At 40.8% G+C, this 23,684-nt stretch overlaps 1 protein-coding gene across 7 annotated transcripts in view; it reads right to left on the reverse strand.

The window, feature by feature from the left end:
• Positions 1-23,684, reverse strand: part of slc4a11 (solute carrier family 4 member 11) — a 70,996-nt gene that overhangs the window by 19,460 nt on the left and 27,852 nt on the right. For 2 of the 7 annotated variants that reach the window (XM_077538836.1, XM_077538837.1), the window contains exons 2-10: positions 22,185-22,235; positions 21,783-21,917; positions 14,997-15,040; positions 13,381-13,609; positions 11,068-11,091; positions 7,016-7,097; positions 6,709-6,832; positions 2,970-3,179; positions 579-663 (exon numbers count right to left, since the gene is read on the reverse strand). In XM_077538836.1, coding sequence (XP_077394962.1) covers positions 579-663; positions 2,970-3,179; positions 6,709-6,832; positions 7,016-7,097; positions 11,068-11,091; positions 13,381-13,609; positions 14,997-15,040; positions 21,783-21,917; positions 22,185-22,235 — 984 coding nt within the window. Of the gene's footprint in view, positions 1-578; positions 664-2,969; positions 3,180-6,708; positions 6,833-7,015; positions 7,098-11,067; positions 11,092-13,380; positions 13,610-14,996; positions 15,041-21,782; positions 21,918-22,184; positions 22,236-22,609; positions 22,718-23,684 lie in introns of those variants that run through there. The other 5 variants (XM_077538841.1, XM_077538843.1, XM_077538842.1 and 2 more) reach the window with 4 other exon arrangements.

A 23,684-nucleotide genomic window follows, 5' to 3' on the forward strand; every position in this document is an offset into this window, starting at 1 on the left:
ATTTAATAATGTTGCTAACGCACAGGAAGCTGGTTAGCTACCTGAGTTAGCGTCAATTTTGGACAAAATCTATGGAGATAAGAAGCTAACACGGCTAACAAACACTAGGAGGCGAGTTAGCATTCAATTTGGGCAGATTATTTGCTAATGTTGCTAATGCACAGGAAGCTGGTTAGCTACGTGTGTTAGCGTCAAGTTTGGACAGAATCTCTGGAGATAACAAGCTAATACGGCTAATAAACACTAACGAGGACACACGAGGCGGGTTAGCATTTAATTTGAGCAGATTATTTGGCAAACACAAGATAATGTGGCTAGCAAGACACCGCACAGGAAGTGGGTTTGACTTTCTGTTGAGTTTATATTAGCATACCATTGATATTTATGATTTAGGTGACACAGGTGGCACTTGGAAACAGAATATTCACCAAATACCACTATCATGTTGACGCGTCAATATTAGCGGCAGGACGTTAAGAGGCTAACGTGCCTTTTGGCACAGACAAGAAGCTTAGTTTAGCTTGGCGACACTTAGCTTATCTTAGTTTAGGCGACACCAGGCGGCGGGTGACTCGTACCATCTGTGAAGTCAGAGGCGTAGAGAGGAAGGCGGCGGCACAGGTCCTCGTAAATCCCGCGGCCCGCTAGGAAGAAGTCTGTACACTAGGAACACAAAAGGGGAGCACATAGGGGGGTTGTTGTTGTTAATGAGGTCGTTGCGACCCGACGGTGCAGGACGACCCGAGCGGCTCGGCATCGTCGACATGGCAACCGGCAACTGAGGGACAGCGGATATCCACAGACTGATTTTTGTTGGATATATTCAGTTCAATTAGGTTGTTTTAAGTATTTATATTGTAAAATTTTGAGGATAATTAGAGACTGTGTATTTCTTTTTAATTCCTGTAGGCAGTATATTGTTAAATTCTACATTAAATTGCCCATTTTTTCACTTAAATGAGAAATGGGATTAGAAATATTTGTATTGAGCTTAATATAAGTAATACAATTCATGAAATAATTGTGTAATACACTTTCAAAAACATTTTTGTATAATGTAATTCACATTTAAATTAAATTAGTAAAAGTGCATTTTATATATATTTAAATGAATTAATTTAATATATATTGTATTTAATAATGTTTATTTTATGCATTCATTTGTCTGCAATTCAGATCATACACAAATTTTAAATTAATTCATGATTTTCTCTAAATACATTAAATTGCCCATTTTTTTCATTTAAATGAGAAATGGGATCAGAAATATTTGTATTGAGCTTCATATATTTAATAGAATCAATGAAGTAATTTTGTATAGTGTAATTCACATTTAAATTAAATTAGTAAATGTACCTATTAATTGTATTCTTAATGAATTAATTTCATATATATTGTATTCATCAATTATATCTAATAATGTACATTTTTTGCATTCATTTTGTTTGCACCTAATTCAGATTATACACAAATTTTAAATAAATTTAGAATTTTCTCTAAATAAGAGTTTGTGCAGAAACATAAATTAATCAATTAAATGATGTTTAACTATTCCAGATCACAGTACACATTAAATTACTATTGCTAATTAATTATAGTCTGGAAAAAAATATAGTCGAAGAATAAAAAGAAAAACAATAAATTTGAAAAATGAAATGAGCCAAAATAGACAAGATTAAAAAGCAATTAATAGAAAAAAATAAAATTCATTCCCATTCTTTTAATTTAATGGACTTGAGGTTTCTAATTTGGGCACAAAACCTCATTTAATTTTTTATTTTATTTTATTTTTTCTAACTCCGCCTCGACTTTGCCTTCTACTTCATCACCCTTCCTTCCTCTACTTTGTCACCCTCTGTGCATCCTTCCTCCATTGAATGACTTTGCCTTTTCTTTCCTTTCTTTCCTGTTCTTTCTTTTTCAGGCCCGAGGAAGGACACCCGACAAAACGCTCGAGTGGAGGAAACACACCAGTGGAAAATGTCTGCGAGCCCTCAACTGTCAGCATGACACGTGTGTGTCAGCGCTTTGAGGGATGTACGGTGAGGTCCTTGGAATGGAAGCTGATTGATTGTGTGCAGAAGAAGAGCTGGAAAGAAGCGGAGACGGTTTTATGGGCGCTTTAGAACAGAGAAGCTACAAAATTGCTGCAGGTTGGCGAAATGTGGACATTTTTCTAGAAGTTGTACCAGGGGTGCGCCAAAAAAGGTTGGGAAAGGGGTGGGTGTGATGCATCATTTCTGCAGGGATGTTGGAATATGTTTAGCAAATGTTCTTTTTTTTTGTGGGTGTGTGCAAGGGGGGGAAGGTGGTGCACCGCAATATAATGGGATGTTGAAGGGAGTGTGTGGATTTGGAAAATTAAATGCTGGAGATGAGGTGCACCAAATGTGTCAGGATTTTGAATTAAAGGCAAGTCAAGTTTAGGATATGCGCAAGCAAGAGGGGGTGCACCATTTCATTGGCATGAAAAAATGAACAGGGAAGGAGGTAGACTAACTGTCAGAATATGAAATGGGAGAACTTTTCATGGTGTGTTGAAAGTGGTGTGTTGCTTTAAACGTTTTAAAGGGGGGAGAGTGTGCGCCAACACTTGACAGGATTTTGAAGGGAGCATGTCATGTGACTTAAAAAGTGTGGGGGCGAGCGGGTGCGCCAACTGTCAGGATGTTTCTTAAAAAGTTTGGGTCACTTTGTTTAGAGGGGGTGCGCCATTTCACTGGCATTGACAAATATTTGGGAGATATTACAGTGATAAGAAATGGGTGTGTGTTTCCAGAAGGTTGGGGGAATTTGCCTTTTTTTCTTTGCCATATTACAATGTTATGTTAAGAGGGGGTGCGTGGGGAATAAGGTCATGACTTGAGCATGTGCAACACCAAGCTGGGATTAGAAGATGAAAGCGAGAAGTGAATGTGGGTTGGGAGGGCCTCATTGGCTGAAGCTCTGCCAGGAAGAGGTGCGCTCACCTTGAGTGGCTTGTGGCTGCGGGGGTCGGTCTCCTCTTTGCCCAGCGCGGTGGGCTGCTGGTTTGCCGCCGTCAGCTGGTGGCGCTGGAACACCAGCGCCTCTTTGAATTCCTCCTGGGTTTTGGTCTCCAGAAGCTTCTGGCGGAAGGAAATGTCCGAGAAGAGCGTGGCGAACGTCCGGCCCAGCTCCATCGCCGTCTTGGTGCTCTTCTGCGGGACAAAACAGCCACGCAACGTCGGGGTTAGAGTGCAGGAAACCACTTGGCGCACCGCCTCATGTCTGTAAAGATTGTTTTTACACAAACTTCATTCTACTTCTCCATAGAGTTTTGTATTGTGGTGCACCCCCACAAAAAATATTTTCGGCATCTCAACAGACATGGTGTACTCCCTCTCCCTTACACATCCCCTAAACAAAGTCAAAAGTCCTAAACTTTTTTCAACATGCTGAGACAGTTGGTGCACCCCCTGCCGCTTTGAAATGTCCCAAACCTTTAATAAAATACACATCCTGGCTAAGTGGTCACACCCCTTCGCCTTTGTGTAAATTTCACACTTTTTAACACCTTTAACTCATTCACTGCCAGTCATTATAGAAAATTTTTACATTTCCAATACTCACGTGATATTACATTCAATAATTATATATAAACCGAATCTACCAAATAACAGAATAGACTCCCTACTTTTTGTCCCGTCCCGTTCTTTTATAATTGACAGCAGAAAAATGTAGGTTTGCCAAAATACAGCCATTTCTCCCATGGACTCTGAAACTGTGTTTATTTCCTATAAAATGGGGCAATGATGTCATCTACCGGTGGTTGGGCATCAGTAAAGTTGTTTCCAAGTTTGATATTTACAGTGGAGCATGCTCAGATTCGCCCCCATTTAGCACCGCTCTAAAAAATACAATTGACAAGTATACTTGTCAAAGGCAGTGAATGAGTTAATTAAGAAAAATCCACAGTTGGCGCACCCCTGCCCATGTGGCATTTCCTTTTTTCCCACAAAATGCACCATTTTAAACATCCTGACAGAGTGGCAGCACCCCAGTGGAATTTTCCACACTTAATTCACACCCTCCCTTCAAAATTCTGACAAATTTGGCGCAACCACTTTTCCCTCTAAATTTTACCCAAACATTTTAAAGCAATACCTTCAACATCTCAAAAGAGGTGCAGCCACTCCCCCTTGCACACCGTCAAAACAAAGTCAAATCACATGCTCCCTACAAAGTCCTGAAACAGTTGGCGCACCCGTTGCCCCTGTGAAATCTTCCAAACTTCTAACGCAATACACATCCTGGCTGGCTGGTCACACTACTTCACCACTGTGTAATTTTTCACACTTTTTAAGACCTTCAAAAAACAATCCACAGTTGGCGCACCCCTGCCCCTGTGGAATATATATATATATATATATATATATATATATATATATATATATATATATATATATATATATATATATATATTATTTTTTTTTTCTAAATTGTACAATTTTACATTTTAAATAGAGTGGTTGCACCAAAGTGAAATTTTCCACACTTAAGTCATACCCTCCCATTAAAATTCTGACACATTTGGCACACCCACTTTTCCCTCTGAATTTTCCCCAAACCTTTTAAAAGCAACGCACAGAGACTGTGCTGCCACACCCCCCTTGCACACCCTCGAAACAAAGTCAAAAGTCACATGCCCCCTACAACGTCCTGCCACAGTTGGCGCACCCCCTACTTCCATGAAATTTCTCAAACTAAAAAAGGAAAAGAAACATTTTAAATATCTTGACAGGGCAGTTGCACAAAATTTTCCCTTTCTAAATCCTGCCACAGTTGGTGCACCCCCTCTCCTTCAGCACGCACCCCTCAAATAAGGCAAAATCTCAACAAGAACATCTGAAACACTCTTGAAGCTTTTCTTGACGCACTGAAATATGGACGAGCCCACCGAGAAGACATGAAAGGAATTTTTCATCAATACTTGATCAATATTTCACCGGCTGGCATCAAAAGTGACCTTTTCATCCAAAACTGCGCACTCAAACGCGCTTTTTACTTGGACTGGCCTTCAACTAAATGCTAGCATTAGCATCCGAGTTCATAAAACTTTATTGATTCCTCAGCGGGGATATTAAAAAAAATAAAATAAAATAAAGGAAACAAAAACAGGTTAGGATTCAAAACATAAAAAAAAGAAAAAATGTGCTGTTTTGGGTTGCAAAAGAATTGGATCGGATTGTTGTGGATCCAACTGTGACCACGGATTTCTAAACTGCCATGTTGTGACTAATTCATACCTATTTTGCATTTACCGGTGTAAAAAAAAAAAAAAAAAAAATAGAGCTTTGAATCCCTTGTGGTCAGGTGGCGTGCAAACGGAGGCAAAGCGAGCAAGAGGCCACTTTGTGAAATGCGACACGACACTTTTGCTGCACCGGGATGAAAATAATTGCCGCCGTGACTGGGCGGGATCCCCGCGCCGCTGTAATTTGTTTCAGCCCGAGTCGGAATACAAAGCGGGGGAACCCACCAGCACAAATCCCGCCGACTGGGAATCAAAAGCGCCATAGGGAAAAAAAAAAAAAGGCAGAAGGCGTTCGCAAGATGAGAGCGGAAATGTTGCATATTTGTCAATACGGTTTGTTTGATGTTACAGTGTCACAGCATCGGAAAAAGAAACAAGTTGGCAGTATTTCCTTTGTGGGGATTTCATTCCGCATATTCGTTTGAGTTAACGAGACCAAAAGGCGTCGGCGTCCAGCAGAGACTAACAGAAAAAATAATCAGCCACCCGAGGGCAGGACGGTGATTAATCCACCTTCACCGTGTACGCGTGTCAAAATACATGGCTAGAAATGCAAGGGGGGAAAAAAACTACAATACAATAAAATAAGAACTAAATAAAAAAAACTAAGTCTAAAAATATTTGCTAAAATTTACTAAAAATGTCAAACTAAATCAAATTGAAAAAATATAATGCAAACAAATACATATACTGTAGTCAAAGTATAAAAGGTATATTTACACTACTTTATAAAATAAAAATAAGGAAAAAAGACAATGTAGAAATAATAACTATGAAAATAAATAAAAAAATGTCTATAAACTAAATAATTAATAAATGATAATAGAACTAAAAGAAAAAAGTTTAAGTAAATAAAATAACAATTATTCTAAAATACAAAAATAAATCACATATTATAAAAATGTAATTTATACAAATAAAAATATTTATATTAAAAGTATAAAAAGGTATCCATCCATCCATCCATCCATCCATTTTCTTGACCGCTTATTCCTCACAAAGGTCACGGGGGGGAGCTGGCGCCTATCTCAGCTGGCTCTGGGCAGTAGGCGGGGGACACCCTGGACTGGTTGCCAGCCAATCGCAGGGCACACAGAATACTTCAAATCTTTACAAGAAAATGAACCATACCATTTTAAAGGATCAGAAATTATAATATATAGAATAAAAATGGTCAATTGATTCTTAACTAGATAAACTGGAAGCAATGTATGTTTACTGCACAGTAATCACACAGTCTACAATGATTCACATTTTTCTCTCACATAAGTGTAAAAAAGAACTAAGAAAAAATCAGTTTAAGTCAATAAAATATAAAATATTCTAAAATACAAAAATAAATCCCATAAAAATGTAATTATATAAATAAAAAAATATATACATAAAAACTATATAAGATAAAGAAAAGTAAGAGCTTTTTTTTTTTTTGGTACCATTTTGAGGGGCGCCAGGACCAGGATGACGTAACGGACCTCGCAGCAGTTCTCCCCCCAGTTCTGAGGCCTCTCCAGCCGCGAGATGCACACGTGGCGCCGCTGGAGGTTCTTCAGGTTGCACCTTCGCACACGCACACAATACAAGTACGTCAAGGCTGCAAGTATTGATCGATTCAGCAAATCAAGACATTCCAGCCGATTACATAAAAAATGCAAAATATTGGTCCAGTTGTTCCGATGGTGACGTAATCAAATGTCTTGGTGAAGAGGCATGTGGCTTGATGATTGGTTTCCCGGTACTCACAGGATGCAGAGCCAGGACTGCTGGTAGTGAATTCCCGTGTCGGTGGCCGTCACGCCCTGGATGGTCTCGGACAGAAGGTGAACTGGCCGGAAGAAGAAAAGAAGATGCAACGACACGTAATAAGAACATACGACAATGAAGGGAGCACGTGAGAGGAGCTTTGAGGTCAAGTTGAACGTCGCACATGCCGGCACGCACACGCTTCCTAAACTCAAATTTGAAACCCAAACCCAGACTTGAAAACTCTTCTCTGAGTTCAAACCTTAGCCATCCTTAACTCTTCCTTGAAACCTAAATTTGAAACCCAAATACTACTAATGAAACGCTAATTTAAAAGCCTAAAATCCTTGTTTGAAATCCTCTTTCAAAACCAGAACCCGGACGTGAATTTGAAACCTAAACTTTGTCGAGTTGAAACCAAAGATGGAAAGTTTAATTTACGTGACTTCTACGGAGCCGCTTGCGAGGCAAAAGAGGCACATATTACTATCGTCGAAAACGGCGTTTATTATTTTTTTATTGACCAAAATTTTCCAGACAAAATGCGGCCCGAACCGTTGAACGTACCGACACAAATGAGGTATCTAAAGATGCAGCTCGATCTGACTCGGCGGGGATTTCTTTTTTTTCCAGAATTCCGAGTTACCATGGCGACGCAATCACCCCCCCAAAAAAAAAAAAACCCCAAAAAAAACAAAAAGTCCCATAGGAATGAATAGAGAAGGGGGGAAAAGATCCACAAATCAAGCACCTAGGGATTGACCAGATTTCAACAGGAAGTGACCCGGAACTGACTGATTTCAACATGAAGTGACATGATTTCAACAGGAAGTGACCCAGAAGTGATCTGATTTCAACAGGAAGTGACCTGATTTCAACAGGAAGTGACCCAGAAGTGGCTTAAAATCAACAGGAAGTGACCTGATTTCAACAGGAAGTGACCCAGAAGTGGCCTGAAATCAACAGGAAGTGACCTGATTTCAATAGGAAGTGACCAAGAAGTGGCCTAAAATCAACAGGAAGTGACCTGATTTCAACAGGAAGTGACCCGGAAGTGGCCTAAAATAAACAGGAAGTGACCTGATTTCAACAGGAAGTGACCCAGAACTGCCCTGATTTCAACAGGATTTGGCAAACTGTTCAGTGCATGCGGCTCTCCACCTTGCAGGGCAGCATGGCTCAGTGGTATGGTGGTTGTCTTCCAACCCAGAGGTTGTGGGTTCGATCCCATGCCATTGTGACCACGTCAAAGTATCCTGGAGCAAGATACTGAACTCCCGATTGCTCCTGATGTTGCACCATCAGTAGGTGAATGGGTTGTCAAAAATGTAAAGCGCTTTGACGGCCTTGTTAGGTGGAAAAGTGCTAATAAATGAAGTGCCAAGTGCCATTGCAAGAGTCAGCAGTCACATCCAAAATTTCCGTGGAAATTTTTGTAGTTTAAAGTTAGAAACACTCACCCTGTCATAACCTTACTCAGAAACTGTAACCCTAATTTGAAACCCTAACTCTGTCTCAAAAATTTAAATTCAAACCTTAAATATTCATTGAAAGCCAAATCCTTATCTGAAGCCCTAATGTGAAACCTTAATCTAGGCTTCAAAACTTGATTTGAAACCTTGGAAACACTCACTCTGTCTAAAAGCCATAATTCCAAACCCTAACCAAACTTGACTTCACTTCACTTGAACCCATCCGTGATGGAGGCCAAAATGCAGAAAAAGATGTGCTGCCAATGAGCCGGCGTTCGACTGGATGTCGGCTGGTTTGGTCAGCAGGCGACAGACGTGCTTGATTCCGATTGCACGGGAGAATCTTCCTGCTCGTGAATATTCATGAGTCACCCTTCATTCTTTTTTGGCTTTGATTGGATTTGCAATGCGTTTGTTTCCCCCATCACGTGCGCCGTCTCGGCGAATTGAGCGGCTCGCGTCGACGGCGGAAAAAAAATGATGGCCGTCGCCATGGAGACCACTGGCGGGAAGGCGGAATGAGGCGGCCGCTGATAAAAGACGAGCGGGAAGAGAAGGACGAGGCAGAAAAAAAAGTTTCAGTTCAATTCAATTATTGACGCAGCGCAAAACCTCAGTCAGGAATCACCCAACAATTTTTGCTCACAGGTCCAATTTGAAAACCAAACTCAGGCTTGAAACAAACTCGCTTTTGAAACCCCAACTCTCTCATGAAAGCCTAATTTGAAACTTTAACTGTTTCTTAAAACCCTAACTTGAAAGACTAACCAAGGTTTGAAACCCTAATTTGAAGCCCCAACCCTCCCTTAAAACCCTAATTTGAAACCCTAACTCTTAAAAACCTGATTTGAAAGGCCAACCTTAATTTTTTATTTGAAACCCAATTTGAAACCCTAACTCCTCTTTGGAAGCTCTAATTGAATTGAGCTAACTAAGTTGACACCACCAACTCCCGACTTTGACACCTAACCCTTGTTTGAAACCCCAACTTTGCCTTCAAGCTCCAATTTGAAACCCTAACCCTTTTTTTTTTTAAACCTTAACTTTGGCTCGAAATCACACACGAGGACTGTCCCAAATCGGCCTCATATTACAAATGTGCCTTGTAATAATCCAAATGTGGATTCTAATATATGTTGTATTGGCTGGAGGTGCGCAGCAGGTTGAGGAGCATCTTTTGGAGGTGACCTCAATAAAACCCCACAATCTTATGCAGCCTCGGAGATTAACTGTCTGTCACAACCCCCCCCCCCCCCCCCCCCCCTCCACACACACACACCCACACCCACACACACACACACACACACACACACACACACACGCACGCACCCACGCACACACCCCCACCCACACACCCACACACCCACACACGCACGCACACGCACAGAGGAATGATTGGTTTTCCCTCATGGCCGGCGGAGGGCCCGGTGAAGGAGGTGATTAAATGAGACGAGGTGGCAGATGAAACACTTATCCTATATGGAGGCAAATACATCACGGGCCAATCGGCGCGCGGCATGCTGATGATGTCACACCACGCCGATGAAGGGTGGACGCGGGAGAGGGGTGCAAATCCGTGAGGACGCCAATCGTACGGTGACACTGAGGTCGAGTGGTGCTGACATGTCACGCTAAATTGCAGTTATGTAACGCCGTCGCGCTAGGAAACATTATAAATAGGACGCTAACATGTTGTGCGAACTCACAATTGTAAAATATTCGCTTATGAAAACCAGCCAAGTTCCACATTTTGTTATTCTCCAAGAACCAGGAAGTAGTTTACAAACTAGATTGTAACAAAAACAACAAATAAGATGCTAACATCTCATGCTAAAATACTACGGAAACTATATTCAAATTTTATGTTATTCTCCAAGAACCAGGAAGTAGTTTACAAACTAGCATGTAACAAAAACAACAAATATGACGCTAACATGAATTGCTAAAATACTAACAAAACTATGTTCACATTTTACGTTTTCCCTAAGAATCAGGAAGTTGCTTGCAAACGAGGATACGACACAAATAATAACGCTAACATGTCATGCTAACTCCACATTTTGTAAAGTCTCCGCAAACCAGGAAGTAGCTTGCTAACTGACATACGACGCAAATGACAAACACGCTAACTCACGATTATAAGACATTCTCGTTAGGTTTACTTACGTTTTGTTTTTTTACTTTACGTTATTCCCCAAGAGCAACGTGGCTTGCAAACTAACAAATCACAAAATGGTAAATAAGATGCTACATGTCACGCTAACTGGCTAAGAACACCACATCTTACGTTATGCTCCACGAGCCAGGAAGTAGCTTGCAACCTAGCAAACAAACAAGTGATTTATTCCTTATTTTTCAATTTTGCTCACAAACAGGCTATGTTTTCAACAAAAATGTGACAATAAAGGTGCCATTTGGCTAACGGCTAAGATTAGCCGTGACATGGGCGGGGAGGAAGATCCAGGCGGATGGACGGGGTCACGAGTATTCACGGGTGGAATGACGACGTGACAGATTGTGATGGGGATACGGGCGGAAAAAAAATGATATATGAAATTTTTTGCTCTCGTGTTCGCTTACCGTCGTCAAAGAAAACAAAACTGTCTGCGTGCAAAACAAAGGAAGAAGAAGGAGGAGGACAGAAAAGTCACAGGTAAAAAAAATGAACATTTGCTCTTTTATGGTTAGTACAGTACCCCACGACTTCTGCCTGGCAACAAGTTTTCACATGACTTTTTTTGTGTGCTTGAACAACAAATTATAAAATTGGGGGGAACACATGATTGTGCCCCAGTAATGTGCAGCAACAAATGGTCACATAATCAGTAAAACGATTGCTATGATTGCACTTCACAAATTCTATTTAGCAACAAGTAGTCATGTGACCAGAAAAAACAAACAAACATCTGAACTCATTTTTTTGGGGTACTTTTTGGCGATTTAAATGACAAATAAATCTGTGGGCACACACGATCGTGCCCCATGAACTCCGCCTAGCAACAAGTGATCACATGATCAAGAAAACAGGCTAATAATCAATCGCTGCATCTGCCCGGCAACAGGCGACCGGGAAGCATCACGAGCGATTTTGTTGCTAAATGGCTATATTTTCCAATCAGAAGTGTTTGTAATGTGCCATGTTTTTCTCACCGAATGCGAATCGGCGGTGTGTTTGCTTGCATAACTGACAAATCGTTACATCACATCTGCAGCTCCGCCGCCGCCGCTAATTAGCTCCTGGCTTGCTTGCGTCGGCCATGATTGTTGTTGTTGTTGCTGCTAAGATGTTTCCTCGGGAAGAAAAGCTGCTTGAGTTATTTTTTGGGCGAATTAAAAGTCTCCCTCACCAACGCGGAGCTAACGAGAGGGTTACTCCAGTGCGTCTCCTCTCCCATTAAAAAAGTTGTGCAAAGGAAAGTCCTGCTTAAATATATCCACCTCATAAATGTTACACTGACCTTCAACGTGTGACAGCGCTCATATTTCCAATTAATGCTCCATAAATCTTCATTTATTTTCCGGCACACTACTATTGAGTGCGCTGGAAATTTTGCATAATAGCGTCCAGCAGATGGCGGTATGCTGAAGATAAAAAACAAAAACTTTTTTCCCCCCTCTCTCGGTCAAAATCAGTAATGGTTGTGCTCCACGAATTCTGCCTAGCAACAAGTGATCACATAACCAAAGCACAGCCTCCGAGCTCCCTTTGTTGTTACTTAAATATTTAAGGATAACATTTGAGGTGTAGTTTTGCTCTACAAATTCTACCTAGAAACAAGTGATCACCTTATAAGGAAAGAAAATATCCGCCCTCTCTTTTGTCCTTACTTTTTAGTGACGTAATGACTACAAATGGGGTTGTGGGGCACAAAAGTTTGTGCACCACAAATTCTGCCTGGCAACAGATAGTCACAAAGCTATAGTTGAGCAGCATTCGTTCATACATTTTAGTGTTTTAATAATAAAATATGAGCCTGGGATCACACCCAATTGTGCCCCACATATTCTGCCTAGCAACAAGTGGTCACATGACCTGCAATAAAAGCCTCAGGACTCCCACAGATTCTTACTTTTTAATGGTGTAATGACAATTTATTGAGTTCAGAGGCACAAAATTCAGTGCCTCACTAATTCTGCCGAGCAACAAGTGATTACCTTACAAGGGAAGCGCATCTGGGCACCATTTTTTTCCATACGGTTTTTTGTGATTTAATGACTAAATATGGGCATGGTCTAGCAACAATTGGTCGAAAGATAGTGTAAAAAGATTAGTTAATTTTCATACTTTTTAATAAAATATTTGTAGATATTTGCAAATTATTTATAGTAATGCTGCTGACCTTTAGCTGCTATTTACATATGCTACTCCACAAATTCTGCCTAGCAACAAGTGGTTTACATGACCAGGAAAAATAAATTGAAGCTCCCATCTGACCAACTAAAATTACATTTCTATAAAAGTCTATAATTGTTGTGCGCATGAAGAGCCTCTCCTCACAGGAATGAGGCGGTGGCAAGCGCTGGCTGGAGTGGCGGCCGACTGCCATGTTGGAGAGACCTTCGAGGAGCTCAGTTAGCGACGGGTGGCACCATTCAATTATCACCTGGCCCAGGTGTCAACGGCGTGGGCGCAGGGGTCGCCTGCCGCCCATCCGGTGGTCCTACTAGGCGGCTCGCGCGAGTTAAAATACAGATTAGTTTTACATATTTGTACTCTGTCCATAAGTTTGCATAGTAGTCGATAATTTTGTATTTTTACGTAGCTTCCAATAATTGAAGATGGTTTCAGCTACTTCTAGTGTTCAGAGTGGGACATTTAAGATCGTTTCACAGAATTGTCTATGAATGACAGATAGTTGTCGATAGCTTCAGGAGGTTGAAGGTCGTACTCACCGTTGACTTCCTGCGCGCCGGCGTCGGTGAAGAGCAAACTCATGATGTCCTCAAAGTTGCACCCGGGCTCCGGGGCGTTGTCGTCCTGCCCGACGTGTCTCAGCATTCTCTTCAGGACGTCGTCCAGCGACGCCGCCGTCTCGTCCAACAGGATGCTGGCGCGAGCCAGGAAGCCGTCAAGGTCGCGATGGGCCCGGATCTCCTCCTCGAAGTTCATCAGCTTCACGTACTGTGCCACACAGACATTGCTGTTATTATTAGCAACAGGTAGCATCTTAGCAATCGCAGCGCAAACTGCATTAGTATTGTTAGCTAAGCTACAACTGTTAGCATTTGGTACAGCCAGCAAGGTTTACCGGGATTAACGTTTTTGCATTTTGCATGTTAGCATGCTACGTATTTACAGACGAACTGTGTTAGCATGTTAGCAATCACCGCGCAAACCGCAATAGCATTGCTAGCTAAGCTACAACTGTTAGCATTTGATATAGACAGCAAGGTTTACCGGGATTAACATTTTAGCATTTTGGATGTTAGAATGGTACATGTTAGCATGTTCGAATGTTGTCAATTCTCATTTCAAATCATACATAACAACAGCGCATGATGTAAAATCTTATTAAGTTTTTGTCTTCATTTTTGCTGTCTTGTTATAAAACTGTTAGCATTGTAGCATTTATCACCTTTATGTACTCAGTAGCACAATAGCAAGTGAGGTGTAAGATGTTACGGCATTAATAATGTGTGCTAAATGTTAGCATGCTAACAGCAGTGTTCAAATTTCCCCTTTGTTAGGCAACAATTTGAATTTTCTTTTTTTTTGTGTAAAAATTCTAAACATAATGCTCCATCGTGAAATTTCTGCAAATTTATTAAAAATATAAATGTATTCATCTCCCTCCGCCCCCTTTACTCAATACTTTGCCACCCAAAAAGTCAAAAGGCAGCCTCCGAATCTTTCAAGAGACGCTTGAATGGACGGCCAGATGACTGCGGTTCGATACGGAGCGTAGACATCCAACCCGCGCTCCCCCCCTCCAGCAGTATTGATCGAGGGATTGACAAAACCCCCAAGACGGGGTGGAAGCCCCCGCTGCTCTTTGCAAAACATGAAAGGATGTCTTTATGGAAGACATAGTGACACACCGCATTGTCACACTGTGTTTGTTTGCGCGTCTGGAGAAGCGGGAGGGCGGCTATTTCGGGCTCTCGTCAACTGCGCGTATTATTTTTTTGGAAATAACGTCGTGAGATCAAAAGCGGCATGCACAACATACGGAGCTGCAGCACTGAGGATATGCAGGTAAACATTAAAAATGCTCATTTGAGAACCGACAAACTAAGCTTAGTTTACAAGCTATATAGAATTAATAGAAAAGACAGAACACATCTTTTAAGATATTACATCTACAAGAGAAGATATCGAGTGTGACAGCAGAGCGTCTGGGTTGTCAGAATCACGTTCACAAACATACGGCAGGTATGATGACAGTTGCAGAAAGTCCTTCCGTGCACCTTGCCGCTAATGAGCGCGATGCCCGCGAGCTCGTTACAACCCTTTTTTTTTTTTTTTTTTTTTTTTTTTTTTGGTATTAATGAAGTCATTTGAGGCTTACCCTCCTGGACGTGTTGAGCAGCACGCAGCCGGAGTCGTCGCTCTCTGCACGGGAAGCAAAACAAAAAAACACAATTATAAGAGAGGATGTTGTTAACCGTCACGCACTTTTAGCCGACCTTGTCATGTTGGGAAGGAAAAAAAAAAAAAAAAGACAACAAATTCACGTGAATGTGGTGAGGTTTGTGGCCTGGTATTACAATCAGCAACAGCTTGACTTTAAAAACTGATCAAGTGGTATTTTCTGACCTAATGTTTGATTCTCTGGCATGAGCCTTATTTATGAACAAAATCCTGTTTCCTTGAGTAGTCCAGTTTAAAAAAAAAAATGTTTACGATGATGTATCTTCCTTCTTTGGCTTTCATTTACAGCAACATTTTCAAATCAATGGGCTGCATAGTAACAAGACAGAATAGTCCACTGTATCAGAAAAAAAAGTATTCAGGCAGTCAGTATAAGACCCAGTGCAAGCCATGTCTGCCAACGAGTGGTGAACGGTGATATTACCACTTAAAAATACAGTCTATTCCTCCATACATATGCAGTGTGGTACTTGCAGATTTGCATACCTATCCATCCATTTTCTTGACCGCTTATTTCTCACAAGGGTCGCGGGGGGTGCTGGAGCCTATCGCAGCTGGCTTCGTGTAGTAGGCGGGACACACCCTGGACTGATTTCCAGCCAATCGCAGGGCACACAGAGACGAACAACCATCCACACTCACGCAAGCACACCTCGGGACAATTCAGAGCGCCCAATTAACCTGCCATGCATGTCTTTGGAATGTGGGAGGAGACCGGAGTTCCCGGAGAAGACCCACGCGGGCACAGGGAGAACATGCAAACTCCACCCAGGAAGGCCAGAGCCTGGACTCGAACCCGAGTCCTCAGAACTGGGAGGCGGACGTGCTAACCACTCCTCCACCGTGCCGCCCACACACAATTGTGCTCCACATATTCTGCCTAGCAACAAGTGGTCACATGATCGCAATAAAAGCCTCTTTTTTGTCATTTATTTCTTTATTTTTAATTAATCAAGGGGCCCCTCAGAGTGTGGGTTGTCCATTTTTTTTGTCTATTTTTTATTTTCTAAACATAAAAAAAAAATGAAAATGTTCAAAACAATATCAAGCTGAGCTTTCAAAATGTTTTGAAAATAGTTGCAAAATATTTGTTCATTATTCCCCTGTTATTATTTATTGATTCATTTTTAATTAATCAGGGGACCCATCAGAATGTGGTCGGCCATAGCTGAAGATTTTTTTTTTCAGTAAAAAAGAAAGAAATTGGGGAGGATTTACGATACATATTTTTTTTTTCAATGTTTGCCCTTGTTTGTGGAAAACACATTTTTATTAATGTTTCTTGATTTTGGGGGGTTTGTAAAAAGTATTTGTTTTTAAGTAATTTATTTCTTCCATTTACTTTTAATTAATCAAGGGGCCCCTCAGAGTGTGGCCAGTGCCCGGGCCGCTAGTTGCCCATTTCTCAAATGTTGAGATTTTTTTTTTTTCTAAACATTCAAAAAATGAACATGTTCAAATCAATATTAAGATGATCTGTCAAAATATTTTGAAAATGTTTGCAAAATATTTCTTTATTATAACCCCAATATTTTCTTTATTTTCTCACCACCCAAGATTGCTAAGGATACGGATCATACTGCGTAACTATTTGAAAAGGCAAACGAGACGAGGGGCGAAATATCAAAATGGCTCAAGACTCTCCATCATGGCTGCAACTGCTGCTCGAGAGGACTTTCCTCAGCAAGTAGGACCACAAAAATAATGCCACGTATAGCAAATCTGGTTGCTGAAGTGAAGACGAGGAGATCTTTTCCCTCTGAAAAGCGAAGAAGGAAAAAGAAGAAGGCAAAGAAGGGATTGTTGCGATGCGAGGCCGCTTCTCCGATAACGCTTTTAATCTACACGTGATTCCGAGCTCTGCGGCGATAGAAGACAAAAAGAAAAAAAAGAAGAAAAAAAACATTCATACTACGGAGGGGGAAAACCTTTCATGGCGTTATATAACGGCGCTTAGCGTCTAGCGCGGGGACAACGTTATTAGCTTTCGCGCGGGCTTTCCTCCGTGGCCTGTCGGGGGAATCAATGGGAGCTTAAGGAAGACGTCGTCGTCCCTGCTGCGTGACCGGGATGTTTGGAGGTGGGGGGCGCGCGGCGTGCACGTGGCCCGGCTGGCCGACACCATGCTCTAATTGCTGTCAGGCGGCCATGCTAAGAAGATCATTTTTATATCCATAAAAGAAGACGATTAGCGACACGCCTCTACTGATATTAAGTACTCCTCTTTTTTTGTTTTAACAATCGCAACAAACGAGCACGTTCATCAAAAGGAGGAACTAATGACACTACACATTTATACTAATTCCAAATTCACACTAAGTCTGCATAAGAACATTGACATCATATCAATCTAATTTTTTTTTATATAAGAATTTTTTATGTACTTCCGTACATATAACTTACCGTCATTACCAGGTTTCTGATACTGCTTGGTGGCACAGTTGGTAAAGTGCATTGTCCAGTAATCAGGAGGTCATAATTTCATATTTTATCTCTTAATTTACTTCATAAGCATTCCACATGCACTCAAAATCTTAGCATTCAGCTAGTGTTCAGCATTACCACGCAATTTCTACAGAAATTGGGCCTAGGGATAGACCGATTATCGGCAGGGCAGATTATCGGTGCCGATATTTGGCATGTTGACAAATATCGGCATCGGCCTTTTTTACGAATCTGAAGGCCGATAAAGCTGGAATCTCACCGAGCAGCGAATGCTTACGAACGTAGCAAATTTTGTGCTTTCATCGAGAGATTTGTAAGATGTTTATAGACACATTTTACTTGTTGCAAAGACATTTCAAACATATTCAGACAATTTTTCACTGTCTACAAAGATCTTTTGAACCCTGACGAAAACCCAAAATTAGATACATTTAATTTTGTATACATTTGTCACTGCTGCTACTGGGAAGTCCCAACACTTTTTAATTTATAAAAAAATAAATTAATTTAGAAATTACGTTGAAAATTTGAAAAACTTTATTTACAGTAGAAAACTATTTATTTGCTTGCTTAGTTTTGAATTTAGCTTAACACATGCTGTCTATTCTTAATGTGTTTAAAATTAAAAGAGAAGTTGTTGTTTTTTTTACGCTGTTATTTTCTCTTTTACTGCCAATGAATATCGGCTTGAAATATCAGTTATCGGCCTTCTTGATGACTAATAATCGGTATCGGCATCGGCCCTGAAAAAAGCACATCGGTCTATCACTAGAAATTGCACTTAGTCTAGTTCTAGTTCTATTAGAATTGACAAGTGACATAATACACTTCTACATATTTGGTCTTTACATCAAATGACTCGTGGCAAAATACTAATCCTATAAAAGAAGCAACTAGTGACATACTGTCATAATACGAAGTCTGTAAATTAAGTGTTGAGAAAATAGGTTAACGCTAGCTTGCAAAGAACTGACAAGAACGCCCTCTACTAACTCTCTATATGGACTATTGACAAAACACACACTAACTCTGTAAAAGCACTGACTTGTGGAATAAAATATTAAAATTCACAAATAACTTCACTCATCACAATACAGGCAGCTAATGGGCTTATACTAAGTTAAAATAACTTTTGACATAAACTTATACCGACTTCCTACAGAGGAGATTAAACGTAATGTTACACTAACTCTATAAGTCAAGTCAAGTCATTTTTATTTCAGAACTAACTAATGCTATATTTCGGTTATGCTAGCGTGATCTAGTTTAGGACCTCATACCAATTCTTTACAGAAAATAATTACTGCCATAATACATTTATATTAACTAATTCACTCGCAGCCATTTTCACTTGAAGCAATCCCATTCACTCCCGGCTGTTTTACTGGATTTTGACTGATTTTACAAGGCCCACAGAATATTGTGTTCTCTTGCTATAAAAACATGGAACCTACCAAAAGAAAGATTAGTCTATCCTTTCACCAGGAAAAAAAAGTATATTTCTATCTGTTTCCGTTTTGTGGCAATTAGAATTAGAACATAGCTAAGTTTCATCATTATTCACATTCCTGGTGAAAACATTGTCAAAAACAGCTTGTTGCAACATGGCCCTGGATGATCTCTTATACTCTGCTGCCACCTGCTTGCCGTTTTTGTAATAACTACTATTGCTTAGCATCCGTTTCAGGTCAGAGGCTGCATCAAAGCCCTATATATGCTCTAGCATAATGCTCTAGCGTTAAAAAAGTAAATAAATACAAAAACATAAAAAACTAATGTTTTTGGGACCATGGCAACATTTTTTGGGAGCAAATGAGTTAACGCTATATGAGCTAACGCTAAATAAGATCTATTGACTTTTTAAGATCTACCGACTAACATCACGCACTATATCTCTAACAACTAACTATAGACATAAAGCTAACAACATAGAAAATGTCTATTAACAACAGATATTTGTACGGCAGCAATATCAGACCTGTTGACGCAAAAGATGATTCTAACGCTATATAAGAATCATTACTGTAATACACTTAGACTCTAAATAAGAACTAATGACATAATATTAATAATATTAAGTCATGTTATCTTATTATTGACATAATAGGCTTATATTAACCTTACTTAAGAACTTACTATTGACATAAAAGTCTTGCATTAAGCCCATATAAGAACTAACTCTTGATATAATCCAATATTAACTCTGTATATCAAAATCCTAACAACTGACAAACTATATCAAATTTATATCAACTATATCAGAAATACTGACATAATAGGTCATATTAATGCTATAAGAGCTAATTATTGACAAAATACTTGTACTAAGTCTACGTAAGAACGGACTAGTCAACTGTTCTATATATGGAGCTGTCTCATGACTGCGTCCAAACGCATCAGATAAGGAGACGAAAGCAATCCTATCATAATTCGCCGGACATTTTATATGATGGGAAGGAATACTAAAATCGACTTTGTCCCGTTCAAAGGGAAAAGCGGGAGATTTATTCGCGCCTCGACCTTTGGCTAAACAGTAAATCTGCGCTCAACCAGGCGACGCGAAAACGACGACTCAATCATATTTGACAAAATGATAAAGTCAATAATATTTGACGCTGATGAGGTTTAACTACTACGCGTCCTCACGTCCTGCCTTTGACTTGCCGCTATCAATATTTGGATATGTGATGTTGCGTGAGCTCGCCTGCTTTTAAAACGGCCAGCAGACGCCGACGACGTGCGCGGCGGCGTCTGCTGGAAAGGTCGACATGGGGAGTGGGGGGGAAAAAAAATGAGAATATCATTTTGAACCCCATCAGTTTTCGAGCCGCGTGCGACATTTTTTTTTTCTTATTTTATCCGACAGCATGTCGTCACGTTTGAAGCTAGCGGGCGTCTGTCGCTCTCCGGGTGCACCTGGGACCGTTACCGTGGCAATCGTTAACCCGGGGGGAGACTACCCGGGTCCAAATGGTGCGCACCTGCAGCCGAGAAGCCATCAACACCTGCCATGCCATCACCATGGAAACAGTGCAGCAACACCGCAGTAAAGAATGTCAAAAGTTGCTTTTATTTATTTATTTTTCAAGACGGATGAGCCTTGTTAAGCATTAGCGCTAATGTTAACGGTGCGTGTGTGTCAGTGTGTTTTATTTTTCGACAGTTACAATATATTTACGAACAAACGCACACTTCAGACGCTGACCCACATACGCACACAGGAGACACACACCATTGTGCAACATCACACGGCGGCTAAAATAGTACTGCTAATTTTACTAGCGTCAATCAGAAGAGGACGACAAGCAGTCCAAACAACTTTAAAGAACCTTCGTCAAGGCCAAACGTTCCAAATTTGGATCTAACGCATCTGGATTGCACAAAAAAAAAAAAAAAAAAACCTCCTCGGATCTCACTGAGTCCGAGCATCTTAAGCATGCTAGCATGTTAGCATCTCTAGTGGTGTTACTATTACCAAGCGAGTTAGCGTTCAAATATATGTTCATGTCTCTAAATGAGTTAGCGTTTCTGAGTCTGTTAGCATCTCTGAGTGGGTTTTTGAGCGTGTTTTGATTTACTAGTGAGTTAGCATCTCGAAATGTGTTCATGTCTCTAAGCATCTTTCAGTGTGTTAGCATCAATAAGTGATTAAGTTCATCATCTCTTAATAGTGTTAGCATTTAACATCTCTAGCGGTGTTACTATTACCACACGAGTTATCAGTCCAATACATGTTCACGTCACTAAATGAGTTGGCAATACTGTGTGTCAATAAGCATCAATAAGTGATTACGTTTATCAACTGTTAATAGTGTTAGCATTTTGAATGGCGTAAGCATCTGAAAGTGTGCTAGCATCCCTAAATGACTATTTTCAGTGGGTGAGGATCTTTAGCATGTTAGCATCTCGAGTGGTGTTACTATTACCAAGGGAGTTAGCATTCTAATATATGTTCACGTCGCTAAATGAGTTGGCATTTCTGAGTGTGTTAGCATCTTTCAGTGAGTTTTTGAGAGTGTACAGATGTACTAGTGAGTTAGCATCTTGAAATGTGTTTGTGTCTGTGACTAAGCATCTTTCAGTGTGTTAGCATCAATAAGTGATTATCATCTGTTAATAGTGTTAGCATATTGAGTGGCGTAAGCATCTGAACGTGTGTTAGCATCCCTTTTAATGACTAATTTGACAGTGCGTGAGCATCTCTAAGTCAGTTAACATTGGCACAACTGTTAGCATCTCTAGAGTCGGCGGTCGTTACGGTGTGAGCATCTTTGACCTGGTCCAGGGGTGACCTGGTTGTCGTAAAGATGGACGTCGTCTGCAGAGGTGATGGGCAAGTCCTGGACCTCCTCTGGGCCCTCGTGCTCCTCGTCCGGCTCCACCTCCCTCTGCTCTGAGGACACCAACGCGCACCGTTAGCATTTTTAGCACTTGCAGGTCACCTCATTGCCATCCACCATGTTTTGTTAGCGTTGTTAGCACGAACTTGTTACTTCTAGGACCCTCGCCATCAAGCTTTAGCGCTAGCAGGTCACCTCATTTTGTTAGCATTGTAGTTGTAGCGTCATTTCATAGCCTTTTGTCATGAGATAGTTAGCATAGTTACGGTGGCTTAGCACGCTGGTGTATCGTACGCGAGAACGTTCCGGTCCAAACTCACCCATTTCCTGAAAGTAGTAGCCATTCTTGGACATGCCACGGGGAGGCGCCTCTGCCGGGAGAAAGAACAAAGACGTCAGTCACATTACCTAGATGGTGACGCGCTATGTTGCAATGACATCATCGTCGTCATCATCATTAGCATCATAATAGAAACAAAAACGACAACATGACGCTTTGTACGACGGCTATGATATAAATACGCGACAAAATTATTACCATACAGCAATTGTGCCATAACTGCGCCAATACAAAATGAGCATGACGGCCATTAGCGGGATAATGGATACTAATCAAACCTCACATATATAACACTTGTCTACAGACAAGTACATTGTTTACCAGGCATACATGTTGTACAAGCTACGCCTAACACTAACACAACTTTAAGACCGCAAGAACTAATTCCGATACTTCTCTATGTACCATGGGAGTTTGTGCAATCCCCTTGTACACACACAACGGTTGGTGGTCCGCTAGGTTCCATCTGCAGGGACTACCCAAGTACGAACACGACAAGACGCTTGTTGTCTATCTTACTGGAAAGCTCTGAGGGGGAGGGCTGTGCTGATGAATCCTGATTGGTCGGTTGAACTTTGGGGGGCATGTTGCCCAGCTGCCATTAGCCAACTGCTAGAGTAGCGTATACAATACAGTTGTGTTTAGTGCTGTCACTGGCAATTTTTTTTTTTTTTTTTTTTTTTTTTTTTTTTTTAAATCGATGATCCTGTCGATTATCCCACTGAATAATCGAGTTATCGCCCCCCCCCCCCCCCCCCAAGCCCAAACTAAAATTTATTTTCATTATATTTATTTAGACACCAACAAAATTAGCCTACGCTAAACGGTTAGCATGCGTGATCAGCATTAGCGCGCTACCGATTGCCACTTCAGGTAAATAAACAGTACCATTTAGTTTACACATACATCAGACATTACACATGTAATAGTGTCTTGAAACTCACAGGTGACGTTACTCCATGAGTAAAAGCTAGCTGTTAGCTACATCATGTCAATAACTTCCTGTTGCTGTCTTCTTCTGGGCATGTTTAGTGCATGACTGCCCTCTACTGGTTCAGTAATGAACACATAAAACCGAGTGGCAGGTTATATATTTTGGAATAAGTATAGGCCCAAGTGATTTTTAGGACATGAAATGACTGTTTTTTGGGGAAGCTCAATGTGCTGTGTTGTCTTGAATAAATACCCGCTACGTCCTAAGTCAGTGAGCATTTTTAAGACCACCGTTCGACCACTAGATGGTGCACTAACAGACAAAATAAAGATCAGACCATGGCCTCAACTTTGAATCGCCGGGGATGTGGCTGTGTGAAAAGGAACTGTGAAAAACCGGGACCGGGGTAAATAAATCTTCAACCACAAAGTTAGGTTACAGGATACAACTTGGCCTGGAGGCGTTTACAGTAGTCCGCTGGAGACTAAACAAACATCAAAAAGACCTCGTCAACTTGAAACAGGTTTCTACCACAAATATTTACGA

Source organism: Festucalex cinctus, chromosome 12 (genome assembly GCF_051991245.1).
Source record: "Festucalex cinctus isolate MCC-2025b chromosome 12, RoL_Fcin_1.0, whole genome shotgun sequence".
Taxonomy (NCBI): Eukaryota; Metazoa; Chordata; class Actinopteri; order Syngnathiformes; family Syngnathidae; genus Festucalex; species Festucalex cinctus.